The sequence below is a fragment of the Macaca nemestrina genome, chromosome 12, assembly GCF_043159975.1.
Source record: "Macaca nemestrina isolate mMacNem1 chromosome 12, mMacNem.hap1, whole genome shotgun sequence".
In the NCBI taxonomy this organism is placed as follows: domain Eukaryota; kingdom Metazoa; phylum Chordata; class Mammalia; order Primates; family Cercopithecidae; genus Macaca; species Macaca nemestrina.
This window is the reverse complement of record NC_092136.1, coordinates 9,219,820-9,246,952: the sequence shown is the minus strand read 5'-3', so window position 1 is coordinate 9,246,952 and position 27,133 is coordinate 9,219,820. Positions and strand designations below refer to the sequence as shown.

General features: G+C 47.4%; 1 protein-coding gene, 1 non-coding gene and 1 pseudogene across 2 annotated transcripts; 2 read left to right on the top strand and 1 right to left on the bottom strand.

Moving 5' to 3' along the window:
- Positions 1 to 3,563: 3,563 nt before the first annotated feature.
- On the bottom strand, positions 3,564 to 23,399 carry LOC112424581 (HIG1 domain family member 1A, mitochondrial pseudogene; annotated as a pseudogene).
- Positions 5,181 to 5,378, top strand: LOC112424616 (U2 spliceosomal RNA). The gene has a single exon (XR_003015402.1). It is a non-coding gene; the product is annotated as a U2 spliceosomal RNA (small nuclear RNA).
- On the top strand, positions 22,376 to 26,056 carry LOC105469558 (speedy/RINGO cell cycle regulator family member C). Its single transcript, XM_011720769.2, has 7 exons — positions 22,376 to 22,395; positions 23,439 to 23,611; positions 24,038 to 24,096; positions 24,360 to 24,445; positions 24,551 to 24,722; positions 24,802 to 25,132; positions 25,302 to 26,056. Exons 2-7 carry the CDS (start codon positions 23,470 to 23,472, stop codon positions 25,334 to 25,336), a joined length of 825 nt encoding a protein of 274 aa, XP_011719071.1. The 5' UTR covers positions 22,376 to 22,395; positions 23,439 to 23,469; the 3' UTR covers positions 25,337 to 26,056.
- Positions 26,057 to 27,133: the final 1,077 nt, after the last annotated feature.

The following is a 27,133-nucleotide window of genomic DNA, read 5'->3' as shown; positions in this document are numbered from 1 at the left end:
TTATTTTATTTTTGAGATGGAGTCTTGCTCTGTCGCCCAGGCTGGAGTGCAGTGGTGCAATCTTGGCTCACTGTAACCTCCACCTCCTGGGTTCAAGTGATTCTCCTGCCTCAGCCTCCCCAGTAGTTGGGATTACAGGCACCTGCCACCACACCTGGCTAATTTTTTGTATTTTTAGTAGAGACGGGGTTTCACCATGTTGGCCAGGCTGGTCTCAAACTCCTGACCTCAGGTAATCCATCTGCCACAGCCTCCCAAAGTGCTGAGATTCCAGGCGTGAGTCACTGCATTCGGCCAATAAGTATTTTTAGATTGATAAGTATTTTTAAGTATTAAAAATATTTTAAGTATAGGCCGGGTGTGGTAGCTCACGTGTGCCTGCTGAGAGCATGCTGCTGAAGAGTAGAGGGGGATGCCTGGGAGGGAATCCCAGGATACCTGGGAGGGGTTATCCCTTGATGAATTAAATAAAGAGGGCCTTAGCCTGAGGCTGCTTCCATGCTTTCAGTTCCTACCTAACACATTGCAGTCTAACTTAGTATGTAAACAAACTGAAACTTAACATGGGAGTATTAACAAGCAAGAAAGTTTCAGCCAATTACAAGCAGTCAGGTTTCAGCTAATCATAGGCAGCCAACTCATCACACCATGTCCAAATTAGGCAGATGCCCAAATGTAGCCAATCAGGGGATTTCTCGATTTTACTTCTGGGTTTATCCTATAAAATCTCACTGCTCACACTGCTGAGTAGTGCTCTCTGAATGTCCTCTCGTTCTGAGGGCTGCCTGGTTCATGAATGATTCTTTGCTCAAATAAACTGTGCTAAATTTAATTTGTCTAAAGTCTTTTTTTTCTTTTTCTTCTTTCTTTTCTTTTTTTTTTGAGATGGAGTTTCGCTCTTTTTGCCCAAGCTGGAGTGCAATGGTGCAATCTCAGCTCACTGCAACCTCCGCCTCCCGGGTTCAAGTGATTCTCCTGCCTCAGCCTCCCACGTAGCTGGGACTTCAGGTGCCCGCCACCACGCCTGGCTAATTTTTTGTATTTTTAGTAGAGACAGGGTTTCACCATGTTGGCCAGGATGGTCTCGATCTCCTGACCTCATGATCCACCTGCCTCGGCCTCCCAAAGTGCTGGGATTACAGATGTGAGCCGCCACGCCTGGCCTTTTTTTTTTTTATTTTTTTTTTGAGACAGTGTCTTGCTCTATCACCCAGGCTGGTGGAGTGCAGTGGCATGATCAGGGCTCACTGCAGCCTCAAACTCCTGGGCTCAAGTGATCTTCCCACCTCAGCCCTACAGAGTAGCTGGGACTACAGGCATGCGCCACCGTGCCTGGCTAATTTTTGTATTTTTTGTAGATATGGGGTTTTGCCATGTTACCCTGGCTGGTCTCAAACTCCTTGGCTCACGCAATCTACCTGCCTTGGCCTTCCAAAGTGTTGAGATTACAGTCATGAGCTGCTGCGTTTGGCTTAAAGTTTTTCAACATTTTTGACAACAACATCTGGATTCTCACATTCTCCCTCCATGAAAGAGAAAATGAGGAACTATTCTCCCTCTTCCATGGTGGAACACTCCAGGTACTCCCAGCCTGGAAGGCCAGACCCTCCAACATTCCCTGAATGACCCCTGCCAAGAAGTGTGCATTGAATGTGGGACTGACCACACATGAGGTCAGTTTGTCTGTCCGTTGGTCTGTCTAGACTGCCTTTGGACTTCCCTTGGCCTCTGATCTCATTCCTTCAATTAGCAAACATTTACTGAGGGCCTACTATGTTCAGGCCCCAGGCCAGGTTTTGAGGACACTGTGGAGAACAAAATACCTTCCCTGACCTCATGGAGCTTTCAGTCTCATGGTGGTGAGATCCACAAGCTAATTGCAGGGTATTGGACTATCTGCTGAATGAATGCATTAGTGGAAGAATGAATGAGTAAAAGCTACATTGTCCAAATTCCTGTCCTGTCAGAATTGCTGTTGACATTCTTTTTTTTTTTGTTTAGATACTCACTTACTTTAACAACAGTACATATACCATGTTATCACCATGAAATGTAAATTCAGGTTAGACAAGAAAATTTCACAAATGTAATAACATTCCATGGTTTATAAAAGTTTGGGTATACTGTCTGGCCAAACCAGCTTTCTCATAAGTCATTAATCAATTCCATTATAGGTAATTTGTTTGGTTTAATGTCTATAATTCTGAGGGAAAAAATAAGCAACGCACACATTTAAAAAGGGTTCATTGGGCCGGGCACAGTGGCTCATGCTTGTAATCCCAGCAATTCGGGAGGCTGAGGCCAGCAGATCACGAGGTCAAGATTGAGACCATCCTGGCCAACATGGTGAAACCCTGTCTTTACTAAAAATATAAAACTTAGCCAGGCATGGTGGTGTGCACTTGTAGTCCCAGGTACTCAGGAGCCTGAAACAGGAGAATCGCTCAAACCCGGGAGGTGGAGGTTGCAGTGAGCCGAGATCATGCCACTACACTCCAGCCTGGCGACAGAGCGTGACTCCGTCTCAAAAAAAAAAAAAAAGTGTTCATTTACCTTTGCATGAGTGCTTAAATACGTATTTCTTTTTTTTTTTTTTTTTTTTTTTTTTTTTTTTTTTTTTTGAGACGGAGTCTTGCTCTGTAGCCCGGGCTGGAGTGCAGTGGCCGGATCTCAGCTCACTGCAAGCTCCGCCTCCCGGGTTTACGCCATTCTCCTGCCTCAGCCTCCGGAGTAGCTGGGACTACAGGCGCCCGCCACCTCGCCCGGCTAGTTTTTTGTATTTTTAGTAGAGACGGGGTTTCACGGTGTTAGCCAGGATGGTCTCGATCTCCTGACCTCGTGATCCGCCCGTCTCGGCCTCCCAAAGTGCTGGGATTACAGGCTTGAGCCACCCACCGCGCCCGGCCGCTTAAATACGTATTTCTATCTCAAGATGACATTTAAAAATTATTCAGATATAACAGCAGCAAAAATATAATTCTGCAATTACAAAATAACTAAACTAGAATCCATAAGTTATTCTCATGTTTACAATTGTGATTCTTTAATAAATACCACTACTATGCAGCTCTATTGTAAGCTTTCTAGATTTCGTTTAAACACACACATAGATACTGCCAGTTGTGGGAAGCTTTACAAGTTATATTCCATGCACTTTTTGGACGGAGTTCTAAAAGAGCCAGCCAGTCCACAAGACGGGCAGAAAAAAGTTAACTAGGGCAACTAGGACTCTTATATAACATCCAAAACCTGTGAGATCCTGCAGCAAACTGGGAGTACTTCAGGGTTGGCCTGCTATCTCCTTTAGAACTAAGTTCATCTTCACAATGGAAGAAGATGGACATTTCAACACAATCTAGTGCATTTAGGTGACATGTTTCTTTTATGCTAACTTGATTTCCTTGAATGACCTAGTTAGTAAACTAGTCACTAGTAATTTGGTCACCAGGCAAATCAAGCCTGCAAGAAAGGAAGCCAATATTCAAAATGCTGTTACCATCTAAACCCACTCAAATAGTTTATTTTCCACAATAACACATAACTTCAATAATGAGACGTCTAACTAAAGCAAGCTCCTCCAACAAGACCAAGACAGCATCTCTTCTTCTAAGACTTAGGTTTTGCCCAGAATTCCCGATACACGGAACAGCCCTTACCAACAGTCGTTGCTCCTGCAGCAAAGCCAGATGAAGGGACATTTGAGTATTTCCCCTGCTCTTCAATGTGTATAATCCATATGTAACAAGTGCTGCAAAACCTACTATTCCAACGGGTACGAATAGTGCCTCTTTAGCTTTTCGAATAAGTTTGGATCCCTGATCTTCATCATATGAAGAAAGGGAAACATCTGTGTCTGTTGACGTAGTGACCGCTTGAAGAATCTCCTTAGAGCAGAAAACCTGTCACACCTGATGTCAACATTCTTTTAGTTAACACTTAACGTGTTTTAAGTGCCAAGTATGTGACAGATTTAGACCAAACGTTTTTACAGGGCATGCAACATAATACCCTGTCCTTCCCTGCCCAAGTTTAGTACCATCTGAAAAACAGACACATAGGATAGAGATAAAAATGTTACTTCTGTAACCAATAGAGTTGTTGAGAAAATGCCATTTGATGTCCCCGTACCCATCCCAGAGTTGCACAGACTTACCCACTCTGCTCCCAAAGGTTTCTCCTCCTTTTGATGTAGGGTAGGCAAGCTCCCAAATTGGGGCTTAGGCTGGGAGGGTTTTTGGCTTTGTCCAGGAAAGAATTCCACTGTGAGCCAGTGCTGTTAGCCACTTTTATTGAAGTGGCAGTGCACAGCAGCAGCAGATGTACCGCTCCTTGCAGACCAGGGCTACCCTGAGTAGCAGCTCAGAGGCAGTTCTGCAGTCATATTTATAGCCACTTTTAATTATATGCAAATTAGAGAGCAGATTATGCAGAAATTTCTAGAAATAGGGTGGTAAATTCTTGAGTCATTTGGTCATTAACACAGAAAGGGGCAGTAACTTCCAGGTGTTGCCATGGCAATGGTAAACTGACATGGCACACTGGTGGGTGTGTCTTATGGAAAGCTGCCTCCACCCCCATCCCTGTTTCAGCAAGTCCTCAATTTGGTCTGGTGTCCCAGCCCCACCTCCAGAATCGAGACCTGCCTCCTATCTCACTTTGGGTCCCATACCTAGTTGTTTCTAACAACTTCACCAAGAAAAGTCTCTTCTCTACTTCTTGGGAGGAGTGAGTGACAGAAAGTGGGACGAGGCCACTTTTCTGCAGTGTTAGTTACTCCAGAAAAGACCCACCATGCAGAAAGAGATATAATGAGAAATAATCCTTAGTTTGTGTCAATCAAACTCAAACAGTCAGTTATCCAACCAATCAGTCAATTCCTCAATCCAAGCAGCATGAAACTGCACTCCTAGTTAGGTTTGTGGATTACAAATGCTCATAAATTCCTTATCCTTTCCCTCATGGAAAAGTGGGGTTTACTTCTCCACCCCCTTAATTCTAGACTTGGCCGATGACTTGCTTTGAACCAGTAGAATATGGTGGAAATGATGCTGTGCCCAATTCTGGACTTACCCTTTAAGACAGAACTGGCAGCTCTGTTTTCCTCTCTTGGAATTCAGCCACCATGCTGTGAGGAAGCCCAGGCAGTCCTGTGGGGAGGTCCATGTAGAGGAGAATCAAAGCTCCATTCTCAGCCTTTTGGGTAAGATCAAGTGTAGTAGTATCTGTTTTTATCAGTTTAATATCTGATATGTCCTCTACTTGAGGACACAATCTATATTAAATAGATTTTTGGAACTAAGAGATAGAATAGGAGCTTGCCCCACCCACTCCACACATCGACCTAGCATTGCAGTACCTCCAGGAACAGTGTACCCCTAAGGGGAGATAAAGTTTAAAAATGAAAAAAGTAGGGAATAAAAAGCTCTAGCCTTACCATCCAGTTGGCTGGGGGAATTTAAATAAACAAATAAATAGCTCTAGCCAGCATCATCTTGCCAGCCATTGGAGTGCACCATCTTTGAAGGGTCCTCCAGCTCCAAGGATGAAGCTGGAGGCACAAGAAGAGCTGTCTCAACCAGGCCTTGCCCAAATTGCGTAATGGTAAAATAAATGATTGTTATTGTCATAAGCCTCCAGGTTTGAGAGTGGCTTGTTTCACAGCCCTAATCTAATTTGACTCCCTGTTCTCGGCCCCAGAGCCAGGGCCTGCTACAGAATAAGAACTCAGGGAGTGTTGAAGAAGTGAGTCAACAAATGATTGGGCTGAGCGCTGTGGCTCACGCCTGTAATCCTAGCACTTTGGGACGCCAAGGCAGGTGGATCACCTGAGTGAGGTCAGGAGTTCAAGAGCAGCCTGGCCAACATGATGAAACCCCATCTCTACTAGAAATACAAAAATTAGCCAGGTATGGTGATACGCGCCTATAATCCCAGCTACTCAGGAGGCTGAGGCAGAAGAATCGCTTGAACCCGGGAAGTCGAGGTTGCAGTGAGCCAAGATAGCGCCACTGCACTCCAGCCCCTGGCCGACAGAGTTAGACTCTGTCTCAAAAAAAAAAGATTGGATTGGCTAAGGGGATGATGGATGACTGAATGATTGGATAAGTGAATTGTGTTAGGCCTGAAAGGTCTAGAGTGATGAGCTCTGGCAGAACCAGGGACTCAGAGTCCAGCAGCTTCAAGGAGGATGAGAAGCCATCTCTGCTGGAATTGTTATAAATAATTTCCTGGGAAGGGCCCCTGGCAGATCTACTTGGAGTGGCATGTCACAGGCCATGCATACTCAGCTGCTCAACTGAGACACTAACTGCAATCCCAGAATCTGGAAAGCTCCACAGTGCATTAGGCCCAGTCTCACTATCCCTGCTGGACCCACACCAGCAGAAGGAGTGCCCGGGGGCTGTTACCTGTCTCCCTCGACTCTACTTGGTTCCAAATGTAAGTCTCACATGATTGAAACTGTGGAAGGAGGCTGGGCACGGTGGCTCTCACCTATAATCCCAGCACTTTGGGAGGCCAAGGGGGCGGATCACCTGAAGTCGGGAGTTCAAGACCAGCCTGACCAACATGAAGAAACCCTGTCTTTACTAAAAATAAAAAATTAGCCACCCGTGGTGGCACATGCCTGTAATCCCAGCTACTTGGGAGGCTGAGGCAGGAAAATCACTTGAACCCAGGAGGCAGAGGTTGCGGTGAGCCGAGATCCCACCACAGCACTCCAGCCTGGGAGACAAGAGTGAAACTGAGTCTAAAACAAACAAACAAACAAAACCAGAAGGAATATCTGCAACTCATGTTTGTTTATTTATTTATTTATTTATTTTTATTTATTTGTTTATTTATTTTTACCGTTCCAGCCTTTGTGGTCCAGGCAGCCAGCTGGGAGGAGGCTGGGACAGATGCTCAGTGACCAGCGTGGGCTTGCTAATCTGACAAGGGCCTTTCTAAGGGGACATTTGGATTTCTGCATGATCTGCTTCCAGCCTGCCTCCCTAACCCTGCCAAATCCTCATCATGCACTTTGTTTGTTTGTTTATTTATTTATTTATTTTTGAGATGGAGTCTTACTCTTGTTGACCAGGCTAGAGTGCAATGGCATGATCTCAACTCACTGCAACTTCCACCTCCCGAGTATAAGCAATTCTCCTGCCTCAGCCTCCTGAGTAGCTGGGATTACAGGCACCTGCCACCATGCTCAGTTAATTTTTGTATTTTTAGTAGAGATGGGATTTCATATGTTGACCAGGCTGGTCTCGAACTCCTGACCTCAGGTGATCCACCTGCCTCAGCCTCCCAAAGTGCTGGGACTACAGGCGTGAGCCACTGTGCCTGGCCCTCATCATGCACTTTGGTGTTTTGTTTTTGTTTTTGTTTTTTTTGAGACGGAAGTCTCGCTCTGCTGCCCAGGCCGGCTCTCCAGTGAGGGCCTGTGGTGACTTCTTCCTACTATCAAAGCAGTGTCTCGGGGCTGTCATTTCCAACAGTTTCTGTGCAAAGCCAGGGAACAGCCACCTCGGGCCCCTTGGCAGGCTGCCACCCTAGGCAGTTGTCTCGAGTCTGGGTGTCCTCAGAGGGCAGAGCAGGGACAGGAGGTTGATGTCTGTCATCCCTCTGCAGGGGCACGGGCAGCTGGGCAGTGAGGCCACATTAGGACTCAACTCAGGCTGTCCTGAGCATCTGAGAAAGGGAAGTAGGATAGAGGGGCAGGCGGGGACAGATCCGCGGGCAGCATGGATCACCCAAGACTAGTATAAGGAAAGGGGCTGGGGCGCTAAGGTGCAAGTTGGGCAATCAGCTGGCACCTGGGCAATCAGCACACAGTTACCTGTTATATGCCAGGTGCAGGGCTGGGTGCTGGGATTCCAGGGTGAGCAAAAAAGACATCTGCCCTCATGAGACTTTTGCCTAGTGCAGGAGATTCAGGGCACACACCTTTCCTCCTACTGCTCACACTTGCTCCTCCTGCCTCCTCATTTTTCCTTCCAGCTAGAATGGGTGGGGTTTCCTCTTCACATTCATTCACTCAATTATTCACTCAAGTATTTATCCAATGTCCACCTTGAACCAGGTCTTGTTCTAAGTGTTGTAAATGTATTAGCAAATGAAATAGAAAAACCTCCCTTCCCTTATGAAGCTTACAGAATATTAAAGACAAAAAATAAACCAGGAAGCACATAGAGAAGTGATGACTTTGAGAAATCAAGAAGGGAGGGGAGGCGAGCAGGTGAGGAGGACCCAGAAGCTTTGAAAGGAAGAGAGAGGTTGGGCGTGGTGGCTCACGCCTATAATTCTAGCACTTTGGGAGGCTGAGGCAGGAGGATCACTTGATCCCAGGAGTTTGAGACCAGCCTGGCCAATATAGCGAGACCCCGTCTGTATAAAAAAATAAAAATAAAAAAGAAAAGAGGAGAAAGATGGCTGTTCCATTCTAGTAGGAGAGGAGGCAGAGAAAGTGTTTACAGGTGCAGATTCAGGTAAGATAGAGGAGAAGAAAAAGGAAAAGGGGCTGAGCGCAGTGGCTCACACCTGTAATCCCAGCATTTTGGGAGGCCAAGGGGGGTAGACTGCTTAAGCCCAGGAGTTCAAGACCAGCCGGGGCAACATGGTGAAACCCTGTATCTACAAAAAATCAGCTGGGTTTGGTGGCACGCACCTGTGGTTCAAGTTATTCAGGAGGCTGAGGTGGGAGGATGGCTTGAGCCCAGGAGGCAGAGGTTGCAGTGAGCAGAGATCGAGCCACCGCACTAAACAGCCTCGGTGACAGTGAAACCCTGTCTCAAAGCAAAAAAAGAAAAAGGGAAAGAAGGCATGTTGGAGCTTTGCAGAGAGAGGAGAGGGTGTGATTAGTTACCTCAGAAAGTGGAATTGTGATTCTGAATGACATTTTTGTAAGAAAAAAAAGTGGAAATGTGAAGTTTCTAGACATCTGCAGTGCGATTGCCAGGAAACATGAATGGCCAAGGAGTTTTGTAGCTGAATTGAAAGTGAAACAATCCTCTGGCTATCTGATTTCCTCTTCTTCCAGTACAGGCACTAAGTAGGTGGATGGATGTTTCAACCAGGCCTTGAGTCTCCCAGGTGAGGTGGTTTTAGGAATGTCCATGCATTCTAGATGCCCCTTCCTTCCTTCCTTCCTTTCTCTCTCTTTCTTTTCTTTTCTTTTCTTTGACAGAGTCTCGCTCTGTCACCCAGGCTGGAGTGCAGTGGCGTGATCTTGGCTCACTGCAACCTCCGCCTCCCGGATTCTAGTGATTCTCCTGCCTCAGCCTCCTGAGTAGCTAGGATTACAGGTGTGGGCCACCACACCTGGCTAATTTTTGTATTTTTAGTAAGATGGGGTTTCACCATGTTGGTCAGGCTGGTCTTGAACTCCTGACCTTGTGATCTGCCCACGTTGGCCTCCCAAAGTATTGGGATTAAAGATGTGAGCCACTGCACCTGGCCTGATACTCCTCTTTTCAAGACATGGAGGCTCGCTCCCCTCCCCCGAATGTAAACTGGACTTAGTGACTCACTTCTAAAGAATAGAACGAATGAAGGTGGTGGTGAGAGACCTAGGAGAGCTGGCACAAACACACTTTGGCTTCCTGTCTGCACTGTCTCTTGGATCTCTTGCTCTGGGGGAAGCTAGCTGTCATGAGACACTCAGCAGCCCTGTGGACAGGTTCACATGGTGAGGAACTAAGGCCTCCCAGCCCACAGCCGTGTAAGAGAGCTGCCTGGGAAGGCAATCCTGCAGCCCCACACAAACCCTCAGAAGACGGTAGCCCTGGCCAGCATCTTGACTGCAAACTTCATGAGAGACTGTGAGGCAGAACTTCCAAGTTAATGCTCCCACATTCCTCATCTACAGAAACTGTGAGATAATAAATTGGGTTTTTTTTTTTCATTTAAACCACAAAGTGTAGGGTAATTTTTATTTATTTAGTGCAAAGCTGACACATTCCAGATAAGGCTCCCAAACTCTAGATGCTGTCTCAACAACTGGACCAAAAGACTTTCTGCACAGCCACTGCCTCTCCTGCTGTTCCTTGCCTCAAGTCCCTTACTACATGGTGTGATATGTACTTGTGGGGTCTAGTTCACTGCACATGGCAAGATGTACTCTCTGCAATCCTTGAGATTGTTCAATTTTCTCCCGTAATCTGTTAAGGGGGGAAATCAGATTAATCAATTTTCTCATCTCTAACCTTGCATTTTTAGAATAAATCCAACTTGGGCACAGTGCGTTCTCTTCCTATATATTACCAGATTCATTTTGCTAATAATTTGCTTAGGATTTTTCCATCTGTGTTTATGAATCTGGGTCGGATGCAGTGGCTCATGCCTGTAATCCCAGCAGTTTGGGGGGCCAAGGTGGGTGGATCACCTGAGATCTGGAGTTTAAGACCAGCCTGACCAACATGGTGAAACCCCATCTCTACTAAAAATACAAACATTAACTGGATATGGTGGCTCACGCCTGTAATCCCAGCTACTTAGGAAGCTGAGGCAGGAGAATCACTTGAACATGGGAGGCAGAAGTTGTGAGCTGAGATTGTGCCATTGCACTTCAGCCTGGGCAACAAGAGTGAAACTCTTGTCTTGAAAAAAAATAAAAAATAAAAGAAATTGTGGAAGGAATATCTGGAACTCATGTTTTTTGTTGTTGTTGTTTTTTGTTTTTTGTTTTTTGTTTTCAACTGTTCCAGCCTCTGTGGTCCAGGCAGCCAGCTGGGAGGAGGCTGAGACAGATGCTCAGTGACCAGAGTGGGCTTGCTAATCTGACAAGGACCTTTCTAAGGGGACATTTGGATTTCTGCATGATCTGCTTCCAGCCTGCCTCCCTAACCCTGCCAAACCCTCATCATGCACTTTGTTGTTTGGTTTTGTTTTTTGTTTTTTGTGATGGACTCTCACTCTTGTCGACCAGGCTACAGTGAGTTGAGATTGCACTACTGCACTCCAACCTGGGCAACGCAGTGAGACTCCATCGCAAAAAAAAAAAAAGGCCGGGCACGGTGGCTCACGCCTGTAATCCCAGCATTTTCGTAGGCCAAGGTGGGTAGATCACGAGATCAATAGATCAAGACCATCCTGGCCAACATGGTGAAACCCCGTCTCTACTAAAAATACAAAAATTAGCTGGGCGTGGTGGCACGCATCTGTGGTCTCAGCTACTCAGGAGGCTGAGGCAGGACATTCGCTTGAACTCGGGAGGCGGAAGTTGCAATGAGCCGAGATTGCGCCACTGCACTCCAGCCTGGCGACAGAGCAAGACTCAGTCTCAAAAAAAAAAAAGAGAGAGAGAAATACAAAAAAATAGAAAAAAATGTTAAATGTCTTAACAGAATCTAGTTTGAGACACTAAGAAGGATAAGATATCAGTTTTAAAATAGTCCCTATGAAAGAAACATGAATTATGCTAAAATTGAAGCAAGAACAAACACGAAATTGATAGTGAAGCATTGGTGGAAGGATGAAGAGATCACTGATGCTTTATGAAAAGTTTATGGAGACAATGCTCCAAAGAAATCAGCAGTTTACAAATAGGCAACTTGTTTTAAGAAGGGATAAGATGATGTTGAAGATGAAGTGTGCAGCAACAGATCACCCACAACAATTTGTGAGGAAAACAATCTTATTGGTACCCTGATTGAAGAGGACTAAATGATTAACAGCAGAAATGATAGCCAACACTAAGCCACCTTCATTAGTTCAGCTTATACAATTCTGACTGAAAAATTTAAGTGAAGCAAACTTTCCACTCAATGGATGCCAAAACCATTGCATCCAAATCAGTTGGAGACAAGAGCAGAGCTTTCCATGGAAATTTTAAAACAAGCAGGATCAAGATCCTGAAACATTTCTTGGAAGAATTGTAACAGATGAAACATGGCTTTCGCAGTAGGATACCGAAGGCGAGGCACAATTAAAGCAATGGCTTCCAAGAGGTGGAAGTGGTTCAGTCAACTCAAAAGCAGACCAGTCAAGAGCAAAGGCAATGGCATCAGTTTACGGGGATGCTCAAAACATTCTGCTTGTTGACTTTCTGGGCAGCCAAAGAATGGCAACGTCTGCTTATTTTGAGAGTGTTTGGTGTAGCAAAAGCTTTCTCAGAAAAACACCCAGGAAAGCTTCACCAGAGAGTCCTCCACCGTGACAATGCTCCTGATCATTCCTCTCACCAAAGAAGGTCAATTTTGTGAGAGTTTCAACAGGAAATCATTAGGCATCTGCCTCATAGTCCAGATTTGGCTCCTTCTGACTTATTTTTGTTTGTTTGTTTCTTTTTTTCTTTCTTTTTTGAGACAGTGTCTCGCTCTGTCGCCCAGGCTGGAGTGCAATGGCGTGATCTCGGCTCACTGCAACCTCTGCCTCCCGGGTTCAAGCAATTCTCCTACCTCGGCTTCCTGAGTATCTGGGATTATAGGCGCGCGCCACCACGCCTGGCTAATTTTTGTATTTTTGGTAGAGACGAGGTTTCACCATGTTGGTCAGGCTGGTCTTGAACTCCTAACCTCGTGATCCGCCTGCCTTGGCCTCCCAAAGTGCTGAGACTGCAGGCACGCGCCACCATGCTCGGCTAATTTTTGTATTTTTTGTAGAGATGAGGTTTCGCCATGTTGCCCAGGCTGGTCTCAAACTCCTGGGTTCAAGCGATCCGCCTGCCTCGCCCTCCCAAAATCCTGGGATTAGAGGCGTGAGCCCCTGCACCCAGCCTCTGGTTTCTTCTTCTTCCATGAATTTGTCACTTTTGAAGAGTACCAGCCAATTATTTTGTGGAACATCCCTCAATTATTTTGTGTTTATGTGATGCTTGTAATGTGTCGTCTGAAGTTATTCATTTTTGGCAAGAATCCTAGAGCAGTGAATTGTGCCCTTCTCAGAGCCTCCTAGTATGTGCACATGATGTTGACGTGCCTTATGATACTGGTGATACTAACTTTGATCATGTGGTGTCTCCCAGGCTTCTCCACTGTCGATTTACTCTTTCCCCCTTTATTTTAGTCTGTTTCTGCTGCTATAACAAACTACCCAAGATTGGGTCATTTATAAACAATAAAAACTTATTTGTCATAGTTCTGGAGGCTGGAAGTCCACGATCAAGGTGCCGGTGGGCATGTTTGGTTTCTGGTGAGGGCTGCTCTCTGCCTCTAAGATGGCACCTTGTTGCTGCATCCTCCAAAGGGGACAAACGCTGTGTTCTCACATAGCAGAGGACCAGAAGGGCAAAAAAGCGGCAGAACAATGCACAAAGCCTCTTTTATAAGAGGTTTATCCCATTAGCCGTGCATGGTGGTAGGTGCCTGTGGTCCCAACTACTTGGGAGGCTGAGATGGGAGGATCTCTTGAGCCCGGGAGGCGGAGGCTGCAGTGCGCCGGGAGTCGGAGGTTGCAGTGAGCCAAGATCACACCGCTGCACTCCAGCCTGGCAACAGAGCGAGACTCCGTCTCAAAAAAAAAAAAAGAAAAAAACTGACCTCCTCCAAGCAAGAGACAATTCTGCTAGCAGAGGCCTTTGATTTGAATTGTAACATCATCAGGGTCTTCAGTCTGACAGCCTTCACATTTCCCTATTTTATGTATTTGTTTATTTATTTATTTTTTTTTTTAATTTTTTCTTTCTTGAGATGGAGTCTCACTCTGTCGCCCAGGCTGGAGTGCAGTGGTATGATCTCCATTCACTGCAGCCTCCGCCTCCTGGGTTCAAGAGATTCTCCTGCCTCAGCCTCCCAAGAAGCGGGTATTACAGTCACCTGCCACCACATCCAGTTGATTTTTGTTTTTTTGGTAGAGATGGGATTTCGTCACATTGGCCAGGCTCAAATGCCTGACCTCAAGTGCCCACCTCAGCCTCCGAAAATGCTGGAATTACCAGCATGAGCCACCACACCTGGCCTCCGATTTTAAACATACTACAAAACTACAATAATTAAGACTATGTGCTACTGGCATGATAGACAAATAGATGAATAGAATAGAATTGACAGTCCAGAAATAAAACTATACATTTCTGGTTAACTGATTTTCTGTAACGGTGCCAAGACTTTTTAATGGGAAAAGAATAGTAGAACAACTGGATATCCACAGGCAAAAGAATGAAGTTAGCCACCTACCTCACACTATGCAAAAAACACAACCGAACCAATCTCAAAATAGATCATAGGCCTGAAATGTAAGAACTAAAACTATGCAACTCTTAGAATAATCTATTTATTTGTTTACTTATTTCCTCTTGTCACTTTTGAACATATTTATAACGGCTGCTGTGAAGGCATTGTGTGCTAAGTCCAATATCTGGGACTGTTCAAAAGCAATGTCTATGGCTGCTTTTTCTTTTCCTGTGGATGGACCAGATTTTCCTTGTTGCTTGCATGTCATAATTTCTGTTGAAAAAATGTACTTTTAGGCCGAGTGCAGTGGCACATCCCTGTAATTCCAGCACTTTGGGAGGCCAAGGCAGGCAGATCACCTGAGGTCAGGAGTTCGAGACCAGCCTGGCCAACATGGTGAAACCCCGTCTCTAGTAAAAATACAAAAAAATTAGCCGGGCGTGGTGGCACATGCCCATAATCCCAGCTACTTGGGAGGCTGAGGCAGAAGAATCGCTTGAACCTGGAAGGTGGAGGTTGCAGTGAGCCAGGATGGTACCATTGCACTCCAGCCTGGGCAACAGAATGAGACCCCCTCTCAATCAATCAATCAATCAATCAATCAATAAAATGTACTTTTATCCAGTTTCATCCACATTGCTGAGAATGACAGAATTTTGTTCCTTTTATGGCTGAACAATATTCCACTGTGTGTATATACCACATTTTCTTTACCCATTTATCCACTGATAGGCACTTAGACTGATCCAATATTTTGGCTATTGTGAATAGTACTGCAATAAACATGGGAGTGCATTTAAAAATATATACTTATATGAACCTAATGTTTTTATTACAATGTACTTTTTTGTTTGTTTGTTTTTTGAGACAGAGTCCGTCTGTCGCCCAGGCTGGAGTGCTGTGGCATGATCTTGGCTCACTGCAACCTCTGCCTCCCGGGGTCAAGGGATTCTCTTGCCTCAGCCTCCCAAGTAACTGGGATTACAGGTGTGCACCACTACGCTCAGCTAATTGTTGTATTTTTAGTAGAGACAGGGTTTCACATATTGCCCAGGCTGGTCTCAAACTCCTGACCTTAGGTGATCTGCCTTCCTTGGCCTCTCAAAGTGCTGGGATTACAGGCGTGAGCCACTGTGCCTGGCCAAAATGTACATTTTAGATAATACATTGTAGGATGCCAGTCCTCTCTTAGGAGTCAATGTTGTTACTATTTGGTTGGCCATTTCTTTTTTTGTTTAGTGACTTGGCTGAATTAACTTTGTGAAGTGTATTTTCCTTGCAGTGTTTAGCCTAGAATGTCTGTTTTCTGATTTTTTTTTTTCTTTTAAAAAAATCTAGCTACTGGGCCTGGTGGCTCATGCTTGTAATCCCAGCACTTTCGAGGTTGAAGCAGGAGGATAGCTTAAGCCCAAGAGTTCAAGGTAGCAGAGAGCTATAATCATGTCATTGCACTCCAGCCTGGGTGACATAGCAATACCCTGTGTCAAAAAAAAAAAAAAAATATATATATATATATATATATATATATATATACACACACACACACACACATACACACACACACATATTTTAGCTTGGCTCTCTAGGGGTCACCCCTGGTCAGCATAAATCACTTATGGTCAAAGTGACCATAAACCACTTATTGGTCAAAGTTCGTGCTTAAGTTTCAGATTTTCCTCTTTACTAGTAGGTATGTGTGTGGCCTGCAGACTGGCTACTGCACTTCAGTGAGTTTATGTTTTTGTCTATGTTCAGTCAGGGAATATGCTTCCCCATTTGCTGTATGTGCCTTTAGGATAATTTACAGATTTGAAATGATTGGGTTCTTAAAATCAATCTTTCAGGCTGGGCACGGTGGCTCACACCTGTGATCCCAGCACTTTGGGAGGCCGAGGCAGGTGGATCACGAGGTCAGGAGTTCGAGACCAGCCTGGCCAGTATGGTGAAACGCTGTCTCTACTAAAAATACAAAAAATTAGCCGGGCATGGTGGTGCGCACCTGTAGTCCCAGCTACTCAGGAGGCTGAGGCAGGAGGATTGTTTAAACCTGGCAGGCAGAGGTTGTAGTGAGCAGAGATCACACCACTGCATTTCAGCCTGGGCAACAGAGTGAGACTCCGTCTCAAAAGTAAATAAATAAATAAAATTTTCTAGTTAAATGGTTGTTTTGTTGGGGAATGGATCTGCTGAGCTCCTTACACCACTATTCTGGGAATTGGTATTAAAATTATTTTAAATGTCTTGTTCCTATGGTTCCCTCCCCTTTGTCATGTATTTGTTATATTTGTCTTTCTCCTTTTTTCCCCCCGAAACAAGGTAACTAGTGGTTTGTCTTTTTTTTTTTTTTTTTTTGAGACAGATTCTTGCTCTGTTGCCCAGGCTGGAGTGCAGTGTACCAAACATGGCTCACTGCAACCTCTGCCTCTGAGGCTCAAGCGATCCAGCATGCCCAGCTAGGTTTTTTGGGGTGTGTGTGTGTGTGTGTGTGTGTGTGTGTGTGTGTTTTGTTTCATAGAGACAGGGTCTCTCTATGTTGCCTAGGCTGGTCTTGAACTTCTGGGTTCAAGCAACTCTCCCACCTTGGCATCTCAAAGTGCTGGGATTGCAGGTGTGAGCCACTGTGCCAGGCTGTGTTTGTCTTTGTTAATAATGTCTCATTTTCGCTGGGTATGGTGGCTCTCATGCCTGTAAAGCCAGTACTTTGGGAGGCTGAGGCAGATGGATCACGAGGTCAAGACATCGAGACCATCCTGACCTACATGGTGAAACCCCATCTCTACTAAAAATACAAAAAAAGTAGCTGGGTGTGGTGGCGCCCACCTGTAGTCCCAGCTACTCAGGAGGCTGAGGCAGGAGGATTGCTTGAATCCTGGAGGCAGATGTTGCAGTAAGCCGAGATTACACCACTGCACTCCAGCCTGGCGACAGACAGACTCTGTCTCAAAAAAAATAATAATAATGATGTCTCATTTTATTACACTGTGCTCAGAGAATATTTGTATATTTCTACTTTTTTAAATGTACTGATGATTTCTTTGTGACCTAAGATATGATCATTTTTTTGTAAATATTTTGTTTCTTTGGAAACATGGTTGTTTTTTTTCCAGAGCAATTTTTCTTAGTTGATGTGTGTTGAATTTTGTTTTCAGATTTTTAAAAATATCAGCTCTGTACGGATCTATTCATCTTCTTTCTATTCGTTTTTGTGGTATTGGATGGTTTTCAAGATACCTAGCTCAATAGCACACTGTAAGGTCAATATAGCAAAGTTCAGATGCTTTAGAAGCTTTTTATTTGTTTGTTTTGGTGTGGGGGTGGGTAGGGTTTTGTGTTCTCCCATTGCGTGGTTCTCTTTTGTCTTGTAGGACCCTCAATTTCTCCCTTCTGCATTTTCCCACTTCACTTAATGCCCACGGATGCTTCTGGCCCGTTTTAGCACCCGCCCCCGACCTTTTTTTAAACCGCTCCCGCGGAATCAATGGACTTTAACAACCTCCCTTCCTATCGCACACACTTGTGAGCCCCTTCCCTGAGGTCTGAGCTCTTGACTTCCCAGGACGTCTTCTTGGTATTTTCAGATTTTAGAATGTCGCCGTCTTTCTGATGGTGGCTCTCGACCAACCCCAGCCCGGCCACTCCTGTCTCCCCTCCTTCCCCAACTTTTCTTGGCACAAAGCCTCGTGCCTGGGAGAGGCGGCAGCGCACGATGGCGTGCGGGGATTTTGTCGCTTTCTTTTTATTTACAGTTATCTTGAAGTTTGGACCTTCTCTGCTTTCAAGTTATGCTGACACTGTGGTTTTGGCAGCGTTTTATTTTTTCTTTCTTGTTGCCTGGAGCTGTGTGGGGAGCAAAAGTTGGCGGATGGGGAGCCAGGCAGCCCCTTGGGCCTCAGGACCGCTCACCTGTGACTTTTTAAGATGGAGTTCAGTTCGTCAGCTTGTCTTATTTTCTAACACGCGCATTTGAGGTCATAAATTCCTCTCTAAGAATTACTAGTTGTGTCCTCCAACTTTGACAGACAATATTTTCTATCTTTCTTTTTCTTCTTCTTCTTCTTTTTTTTTTTTTTTTTTTGAGACGGAGTTATGCTCTGTTACCCAGGCTGGGGCAGTGGCGCGACCTCGGCTCACTGCAACCTCCCCCTTCCGGGTTCACGCCATTCTCCTACCTCAGCCGCCTGAGTAGTTGGGACTACAGGCGCGCACCACCACACCCGGCTTTTTGTATTTTTAGTTAGAAACGGGGTTTCACTATGTCGGCCAGACTGGTCGCGAACTCCTGACCTTGTGATCCACCTGCCTCGGCCTCCCAAAGCACTGGGATTACAAGCGTGAGCCACCTCGCCCGGCTGCATTTGATTAATTTTTAGGAAGATGTTCTGTGCGTGCTTTTCTGCCTTTGTTGGGTGCAGTGCTACCTTATTTGTCCACTAGGTCAAATTTGTTCATCATATTCTTCCTATCTTTTACTGCTTTGCTAACTTTTTTGCCTTGCATGTGCCATCAGATCTACAGTTACGTTTGTGATTTGTTTTCTGTGTGGTTCTGTTGATTTTATACACACACACACACACACACGGTTTGTTGCTTATTGACTTTATTTTTAGGAGTAAACAAATTACTATATATATTTTTTTTTCTTTACCTGGATTCTGGTTAGGTAATTATACACATTTTTTTTTCTTCCTTCCCTCCCACCCTTCTTTCTTTCTTCTCCTTCCTTTTTCCTTTTATTTTTCTTTTCCTTCCTATTTCTTTTCCTTTATTTTCCCTCCCCTTCTTCCCCTTCTCTTCTTTCCGACAGGGTCTCCCTATGTTGCCCAGGCCAGCACTACGGGTGCACACCAACACATCCAGCTATATATTTTTAAAATCACTTTCGTAAACTCTCTTTCTTTCTAGTTATGCTTTTTGCCCAGAGTGGTATTTTTTTTTTTTTTTTTTTTTTTTGAGACAAGGTCTCACTCTGTCACCCAGCAGGCTGGAGTGCAGTGGTGCAATCTCGGCTCACTGCCACCTCTGCCTTCCAGACTCAAGCGATTCTCCTGCCACAGCCTCCCGAGTAGCTGGGATTACAGGCATTCACCACTACCACCCACCTAATTTTTGTATTTTTAGTAGAAATGGGATTTCACCATGTTGGCCAGGCTGGTCTTGAACTCCTGATCTCAAATGATCTACCTGCCTTGGCCTCCCAAAGTGCTGGGATTACAGGCGTAAGCCACTGCGCCTGGCCTAAAGTTGTTTTTTTTTGGTTTGTTTTTTGTTTTTTTGTTTTTTTGAGACAGAGTCTCAATCTGTCGCCCAGGCTGGAGTGCAGTGGCGTGATCTCCACTCACTGCAAGCTCCACCTCCCGGGTTCACACCATTCTCCTGCCTCAGCCTCCGGAGTAGCTGGTACTACAGGCACCCGCCGCCACACCCAGCTAATTTTTTTTGTATTTTAGTAGAGACGGGGTTTCACCGTGTTAGCCAGGATGGTCTCGATCTCCTGACCTCGTGATCCGCCCGTCTCGGCCTCCCAAAGTGCTGGGATTACAGGCTTGAGCCACCGCGCCCGGCTCATGTGATTCTTAAAGGTGAAAGAGAGAGGCTGGGCGCAGTGGCTCATATTTGTAATCCCAGCACTCTGGGAGGCCAAGGCGGGTGGATCACGAGGTCAGGAGTTGGAGACCAGTCTGGCCAATATGGTGAAACCCCGTCTCTACTAAAAATACAAAAATTAGCTAGGCGTGGTGGCACTTGCCTGTAGTCCCAGCTGCTTGGGAGGCTGAGTCGAGAGAATCACTTGAACCCGGGAGGCGGAGGCTGCAGTGAGCTGAGATGGCACCACTGCACTCCAGCCTGGCTGACAGAGCAAGATTTTGTCTCAAAAAAAAAAAAAAAAATGAAAGAGAGGCAGAAGAGGGGTCAGAGTCAGAAAGATTTGAAGACACCAAGTTATTGTCTTTGAAGAGGGAAAAAGGAAGTCACACTGGGAATGCAGGCAGCCTCTGGAAGTTGGAAAAGGCAACGAAATGGGTCCTAGAACTCCCAGAGCGAGGAATCCTGCTGCCACCTGGATTTGGGCCTAGTGATACCCATTTTGGACTTCTGACCTCTAGAACAGTAAAGTAATAAATAAGTGTTGTTTTAATCCACTAACTTTATGATCATTTGGTAGAGCAACAAATAGAGATCCAGTACAATAATAACCCCTCAGTGTCAGTGGTTTTCAAATACAAAAGTTTGTTTCTTGCCCATATTACGTGCCCTTCACAGTTTGGCTTTGGCTCTGTCCCATGTCTTCTGTGTCCCAGAACCCTGGCAAGAGAGGCTGCCCCTACCAGGGGGACACCAGGCTCAGGGCAGATGGAAAAGCACAATGGCAGAACCACATTGGGGCTTTGAAAGCATCAGAGAGGTGCTTTGATGCTCTGCTTCATGTTTTCTATATCCCAGAGCCCTCTCTTGTCAGGGTTCTGGGATACAGAAGACATGGAGCAGAGTGAAAGCCAAACTGTGGGCTGAGCGCCGTGGCTCATGTCTGTAATCCCACCACTTTCTGAGGCCGAGGTGGGCAGATTACTTGAGGTCACGAGTTTGAGATCAACCTGGCCAACATGGTGAAACGCTGTCTCTACTAAAAATATAAAAATCAGCCAGGTGTGGTGGTGCTCACCTGTAATTCCAGCTACTCAGGAGGCTGAGGTGGGAAGATCACTTGAACCCAGGAGGCGGAGGTTGCAATGAGCTGAGATCATGCCACTGCGCTCCAGCCTGGGTGTCAGAGCAAGACTCTGTCTCAAAAACAAACAAAACAAAAAAATAGCCAGGCGTAGTGGCACATGCCTGTAGTCCCAGCTACTCAGGAGGCTGAGGCAGGAGAATTGCTTGAACCCTGGAGGTGGAAGTTGCAAAGAGCCAGGACTGTGCCGCTGCACTCCAGCCTGGGCAATGGAGTGAGACTCTGTCTCAAAAAAATAAAAAAATAAAAACAGATATTCTCCCCAGTGTAGGAGATCAGTGTCAGATCTCCAAGGGTGGCACTGAAGGAAATGAGCCTGGACACCCTCCCAAGGTTAAAGTGACTAGCCTACTCCCAGGCTTCTTTTAGGTACCCTTTCCTGATCTCTAACCTTAATTATTGGGGGGAGAGGAGAATAGTTGAAAACACAGCTGGTCTAGGAGATTCATTCCGTTTCATGGAACACCTCTGTGCAGGCTGTGTCCAGGAACAGCTGTAGACCACACAGTCAGGCTACCCAGCGTGTGGGCCCAGCAGCCAGGCTGGAACTCTATCTCCACTTACCTGCTGAGTGGCTGGCAGGAAGTTACTCAGCCTCTCGGTGAGCAACCCAAACTGTGTGTGTTAGTTGTTTGTTCATTGATAAAATTAGGCTTCTCATCATTCTCATCAACTTCACGCGCTTGCTGTGAGGAACACATGAGCTGATGCCATCACAGCCTCCTCAGTAGGCAGCAGTAGGTGTTTAGGGAGCTGGCTATGGAGGCTGCCCCGCTCACTGCTTCCTTTCTAGGGGAGGCCAACTTCACATGCGTGCACACACACAAACAGGGCAGCCTGATGCAGACCAGCTGGTCTAGAAAGGCCTTCACGGCCTCAGGGAGCCTGGGAGGCGGCTTGGGGGAGACCATGAAACGCAGATAGATCAGAGACCCAGAGATCAGAGACACCAAAGGACCCAGAGATCCAGAGACATCCAGACACCAGAGGCAACAAGAAAGTGAGAGGCTCAGAGGCCCATTGAGACCCAGGCAGCTTGTTCTGTGTTACGAGGGGAAAAATAAAATAAAAAACAAAAGAAACAAAAGAGAGACCCAGGGAGGCTCACTGAAACCTAGAGACCCAGGGAGGCCAATATATTCAGGGACACCCATAGAGAGCCAGAGACCCTGCCGCAGCAAGGCACAATCAGTGAATCAAAACTCGCTCACCAGGCCCTCGCAGTCCAGCCCTCATTTCCCGGCTCAGCACCTTGGCGCTGCGTTTATCAAGAGGGGAACAGGGATCCTAGCTCCCTGCCCGTCCTATGGGGTCTCAGGCCCTGGGGTCCAGCTGGCCTGCCTTCACGTCTCTTATAGTTGATGAAGCTTTGGAGAGGCTTTCACCCTGGGGAGCCACAGCTGGGCGCCGACTGGGCTCACAGGCGGAGAGGCAGGCGGTGAAGGCCAAGCCCCGCCCCCCAGGAAGGCCCTGATTGGTGGACGGGCTGCTCTGGGCAGGGCCGCCCTCAGGCTATATAAGCCAGCTCGCTGTCTACACGGGCGTTCTGCTCTGGGCAATTCCTGAGTTCGGGTAAGGCTCTCTGGAGGAGGAGGCTGGGCTGCTTGTGCGCGCCGAGGTGGAGATTGGCCCCGGGGTGGTCGACTGCACGTTCTCCTCAGCCCCGTGGTTGGCGTCACTCTCGCGGGGATGAGGGTGGGTTTAGGACAGGAGCTTGAAATGTTTGAAGTGGCCCCATCAGCTTGCTCTAAATTCAGGTATTTCTCTAATTTCGTTCATCCCTGAGGACCTCAGTTTCCCCTCGGTGTAAGGGATCAGTGGCCCTTTCAACTCTGCTTTGGTGAGGGGTCGGGGGTGGTTGTGAGTTGGGGCCTGGAGGAGCAGTTAAGCTCTGGGTTTTTTTTCTTTTTTTGCCAGGCGCAGTGGCTCACGCCTGCAATCCCAGCACTTTGGGAGGTCAGGAGTGTGAGACCAGCCTGGCCAACACGGTGAAACCCCGTCTCTACCAAAAAATACAAAAAATTAGCCGGGCGTGGTGGCGCATGCCTGTAATCCCAGCTACTCGGGAGGCTGAGGCTGGAGAATCACTTGAACCCGGGAGGCGGAGGTTGCAGTGAGCCGAGATCGCGCCACTGCACTCCAGCCTTGGCGACAGAGAGACTCTGTCTCAAAACACACACACAAACAAACAAACGAAACCCGAAAAACCTCTTGGGGTTTTGGAGACCAAAGACTTCACTTTTAACTGGCTGTGAGGTTTTCAGTTTCCTCGTTTAAAAATGGGTCCGAGTTAATCTTACCTCCTTACCAGAATGGAATAAGATAAGGCCCTTAAGCACAGCTCCAGGCACTTAGGAAGCCCTCAGCCGTGCTTGTTGCTGCTGTTACTCTGGCCTGTCCTGGGGTACCCGGAGGAGGGCGGGGGTGCCGCAGCCCATAGCAACTCTTTGCTTCTTTTCTGACCTCCCCACTCCTCTTGCATCCCAACTGCCTTCTATTCTGAGCCCCCAAGTCTCTGCACCCACCCCTCCGCCGTCCTGGCCCCTGTCACCACCCTCTTGATTTGTGGGCGTCATGGGGGTACATGCTAAGTCCTGAGCCTCCTTTCTCTACAGGTCAACCTGCCCCATCTCCATCTCTTATGAGATGAGTGACTCCCAAGACCCCACCACTTCCCCTGTAGTTACCACCCAGGTAGAGCTGGGGGGCTGCAGCCGGCAAGGTGGGGGCAATGGGTTCCTCCGTTTTCGCCAGCACCAGGAGGTCCAGGCCTTCCTCAGCCTTCTGGGTGAGTTTGGAGGGCTGGCACGGGAGGGACTGTGAGGCCAAGTGTGAAAGCAGACGTGAAGTGTGAGGTCTCACCTTCCTGTACAGACATCTGAGGCCTCTGACCCTCACCCTCTCAAGGTAACCCAGCTTAGGCAGGTAGGAGGGGAGTCCTCTCAGAAACTGGGTTCAGGGCCAGGCGCCGTGACTCATACCTATAATCCCAACACTTTGGGAGGCTGAGATGGGAGGATTACTTGAGACCAAGAGTTCAAGACCAGCCTGGTCAACATAGTGAGACCTCATCTCTATTTACATTAAGAAAGAGAGAGAGAAAGAAGAGAGAGAGAGAGAGAGGGTTCAGTGGCGGCTTGGGCTTTGGAGCTTCTGATGCCACTCTTCTCCATGGAGGCGGTGGTAACCTGCGTCCTGTCTTCTCTACCCTCAGAGGACAGTTTTGTCCAGGAATTCCTCTCCAAAGACCCCTGCTTCCAGATTTCAGATAAGGTGAGAGAGCACAGGCTGGGGATCTCTTGAGGTTCAGGTTGAGTTGGTGGGAATTGAGTGCCGCTGCTTTATTGGGTGCCCTGGTCTGGTAGGGAGAGCCACTCCCCTTCCACCCTTACCAGTTCATCTTTGCATACCCCTTCCCACCATTTTACTGACTTTCTTTCCCTGCAGCACAACCTCCTTGGGTGCAAATGAACCTGGGTGCAAGCCCCTCCTCCTCAGAGGATAACTAACCCCCCGACCCTGATCTGTCTCTGCAGTATCTCCTGGCCATGGTGCTGGTCTACTTCCAGCGCGCCCACCTGAAGCTCAGCGAGTACACCCACAGCAGCCTGTTCTTGGCCCTGTGAGTGGCGGGGGCAGGCAGTGGAGGCATTATTTGCTGGAGGTGTCGGATGGGACGGGGCAGATGTGTGGCCTCTGCTCCCTGACCCTGTGCCTCTGTGGCTAGGTACCTTGCAAACGACATGGAGGAGGACCTGGAGGGGCCCAAATGTGAGATTTTTCCATGGGCCTTGGGAAAAGATTGGTGTTTACGAGTGGGGAAATTCCTGCACCAGAGGGATAAGCTTTGGGCACGGATGGGTTTCCGGGCTGTTGTGAGCCGCCAGTGCTGTGAGGAGGTGAGGTTGTGGAGGCAGCCTGGGGTGTGGGGAAGGCTGGGGTTCCCACCCCATTTACTGTCCACTCTGCTCCTCACAGGTCATGGCAAAGGAGCCATTCCACTGGGCTTGGACTCGGGACCGGCGCCCCCACCATGGTGGGGTTCAGAGGGTCTGTCCACAGGTCCCTGTTCACCTTCCCCGGGGTCCTGGCCTCTCGCCGCCCCACTGTTCCCCCTGTGGCTTGCCCCAGCACTGCAGCCGCCACCAGCTTAAGCCTGTGTCATCCAAGTGCCCTTCTCTGACCTCGGAGTGTCATCGTCCTCCTTCCCAAAATTATCTCTCAAGGGTCAAAAACACCTGGGGTGGGGACTTTCTCATCGTCTTGCCCCCGCAGATGCAACTGGAACCAGGCACCTACTCCCTCCGCAGTGAGTGCAGGATGGGACAGCAGCTGCAGGGCTGGTGTGGGAGCTTGGGAGGCAGGAGTGAGGACCAACAGTATGAGAGGGAGTGCTGTGGGCCTGGAATCGACGTGCTGCCCTTCCTGTGTGAGCTCGGCAGGTTTCCTCTCTGAGCCTCACTCTTTCCTCTCCGCAGTCTTCCCAAAGCCTCTGGCACGCCCTGGGCACTGAAGCCCTACAGGGTGAAGAACAGCACGCCTGCTGGCCCGCTGACTGACACACCACTGGCTATGCCCCCACCCCTGCCCCTTCCTCCCAGCCCGCAGCTTGTGCCCACTCTGGTCCTGGTCCCCTCTAATAAATTCATGTCCACAGGACACCAACTGTGCTTAGGTCCTGGCCTGGTTCCTTGACCCAGGGTTGGGGTAGGGAGGAGGTGTCTACCAGGGTTACACCATGTGAGCACAGGCTGTGTAACAGCTTGGCCCCTTCCCATTGGTGGCCAGTTATTCTGAGCCTCAGTTTCCTCTCTGTGCTGTCCATGCCTATGGATGATGAGATCTACACAGTCTAGATGGGATTAAGTGAGATGAGGTATCTGCAGCCCTTAGAAGAGGGCCAGGGAGCCGAGCCTGGTGGCTCACACCTGTAATCCCAGCACTTTGGGAGGCTGAGCTGGGTGGATCACTTGAGGTCAGGAGTTCAAAACCAGCCTGGCCAACATGGTGAAATCCCTTCTCTACTAAAAATACAGAAATTAGCGAGGCATGGTGGTGGGTGCCTGTAGTCCCAGCTACTCGGGACACCAAGGTGGAAGAATTGCTTGAACTGGGGAGGCAGAGGTTACAGCAAGTTGAGATCACGCCACTGAGCTCCAGTCTGGTGACAGAGTGAGGCTCTGTCTCAAAAAAAAAAAAAAAAAAAAAAGGAAAAAGTGGGGGCTGGGGCCAGGAACATATTGGGAAACAAAATTTGAATGGAAAACAGCTCTTTATTTAGTCTAGAAATGCCTTCAGGGCCAGGTTTACTTAGGAATAAGACTTGATCACTTCCTTGAGCTGCAATCAAATATAATATTGTAATTATAATAACCCCCTCTCCCCCAAGAGACATGGGGACTCAAAAGGGTTAATTTCTTTCTTTCTTTTTTTGTTTTTTTGAGACTGAGTCTCGCTTTGTCGCCTAGGCTGGAGTGCAGTGGCGGGATCTCGGCTTGCTGTAACCTCTGCCTCCCGGGTTCAAGTGATTCTCCTGCCTCAGCCTCCTGAGTAGCTGGGATTATAGGTGACCACCACTGTACCTGGCTAATTTTTTTGTATTTTTAGTAGAGATGGGGTTTCACCATGTTGGCCAGGCTGGTCTCGAACTCCTGACCTCATGATCCACCCACCTTGGCCTCCCAAAGTGCTGGGATTACAGGCGTGAGCCACCATGCACAGCCCAAAAAGGGTTAATTTCTTAATGGAGGAGATAGGAAGGCTTCCCAGAGGAGATGGCAATTGGACTGCACCTGGATATTCATGGAAGGACAGTCTAGAGTAGTGATTATGGCTTGGTCTTTGGAGCCAGCTTTTTAAATTCAAATTTCAGGTCTCTGGGTTAGCTTGGCATGTTATTTAATCTCCCTGTGCCCTCATTGACTCATCTGTAAAATGGGTTATTCTGAGATGTGAATGGGTTAATCCCATGGAAGGGTTTAGAACAATGTCTGGCATGAACAAGTGTGAACCCTGGGTGTTCCAGTGGAGGAAACTGCCTAGAGAAAGGCTGGTGAGGAGGGTGTTTAGGGGGTGAAGATGGAGAAGGGTAGCAGAGAATAGACAGAGTTAAGAAAGCCTGGAGACTGAGGACATTAGAAGCCAACACAAGGACTAAAAAGTATTTTAAATATGTTTTTCCAATAGATAATATATTCACATGTATATTTTAAACCAAGAGCCACCCTCCTACCCCTGACTTCAGCTCCCTGGTTCTCTGCCCTGAAATCAGCGAAAGCAATGTTTCTCCTGTCTTTCCAGAGAAAGAGTC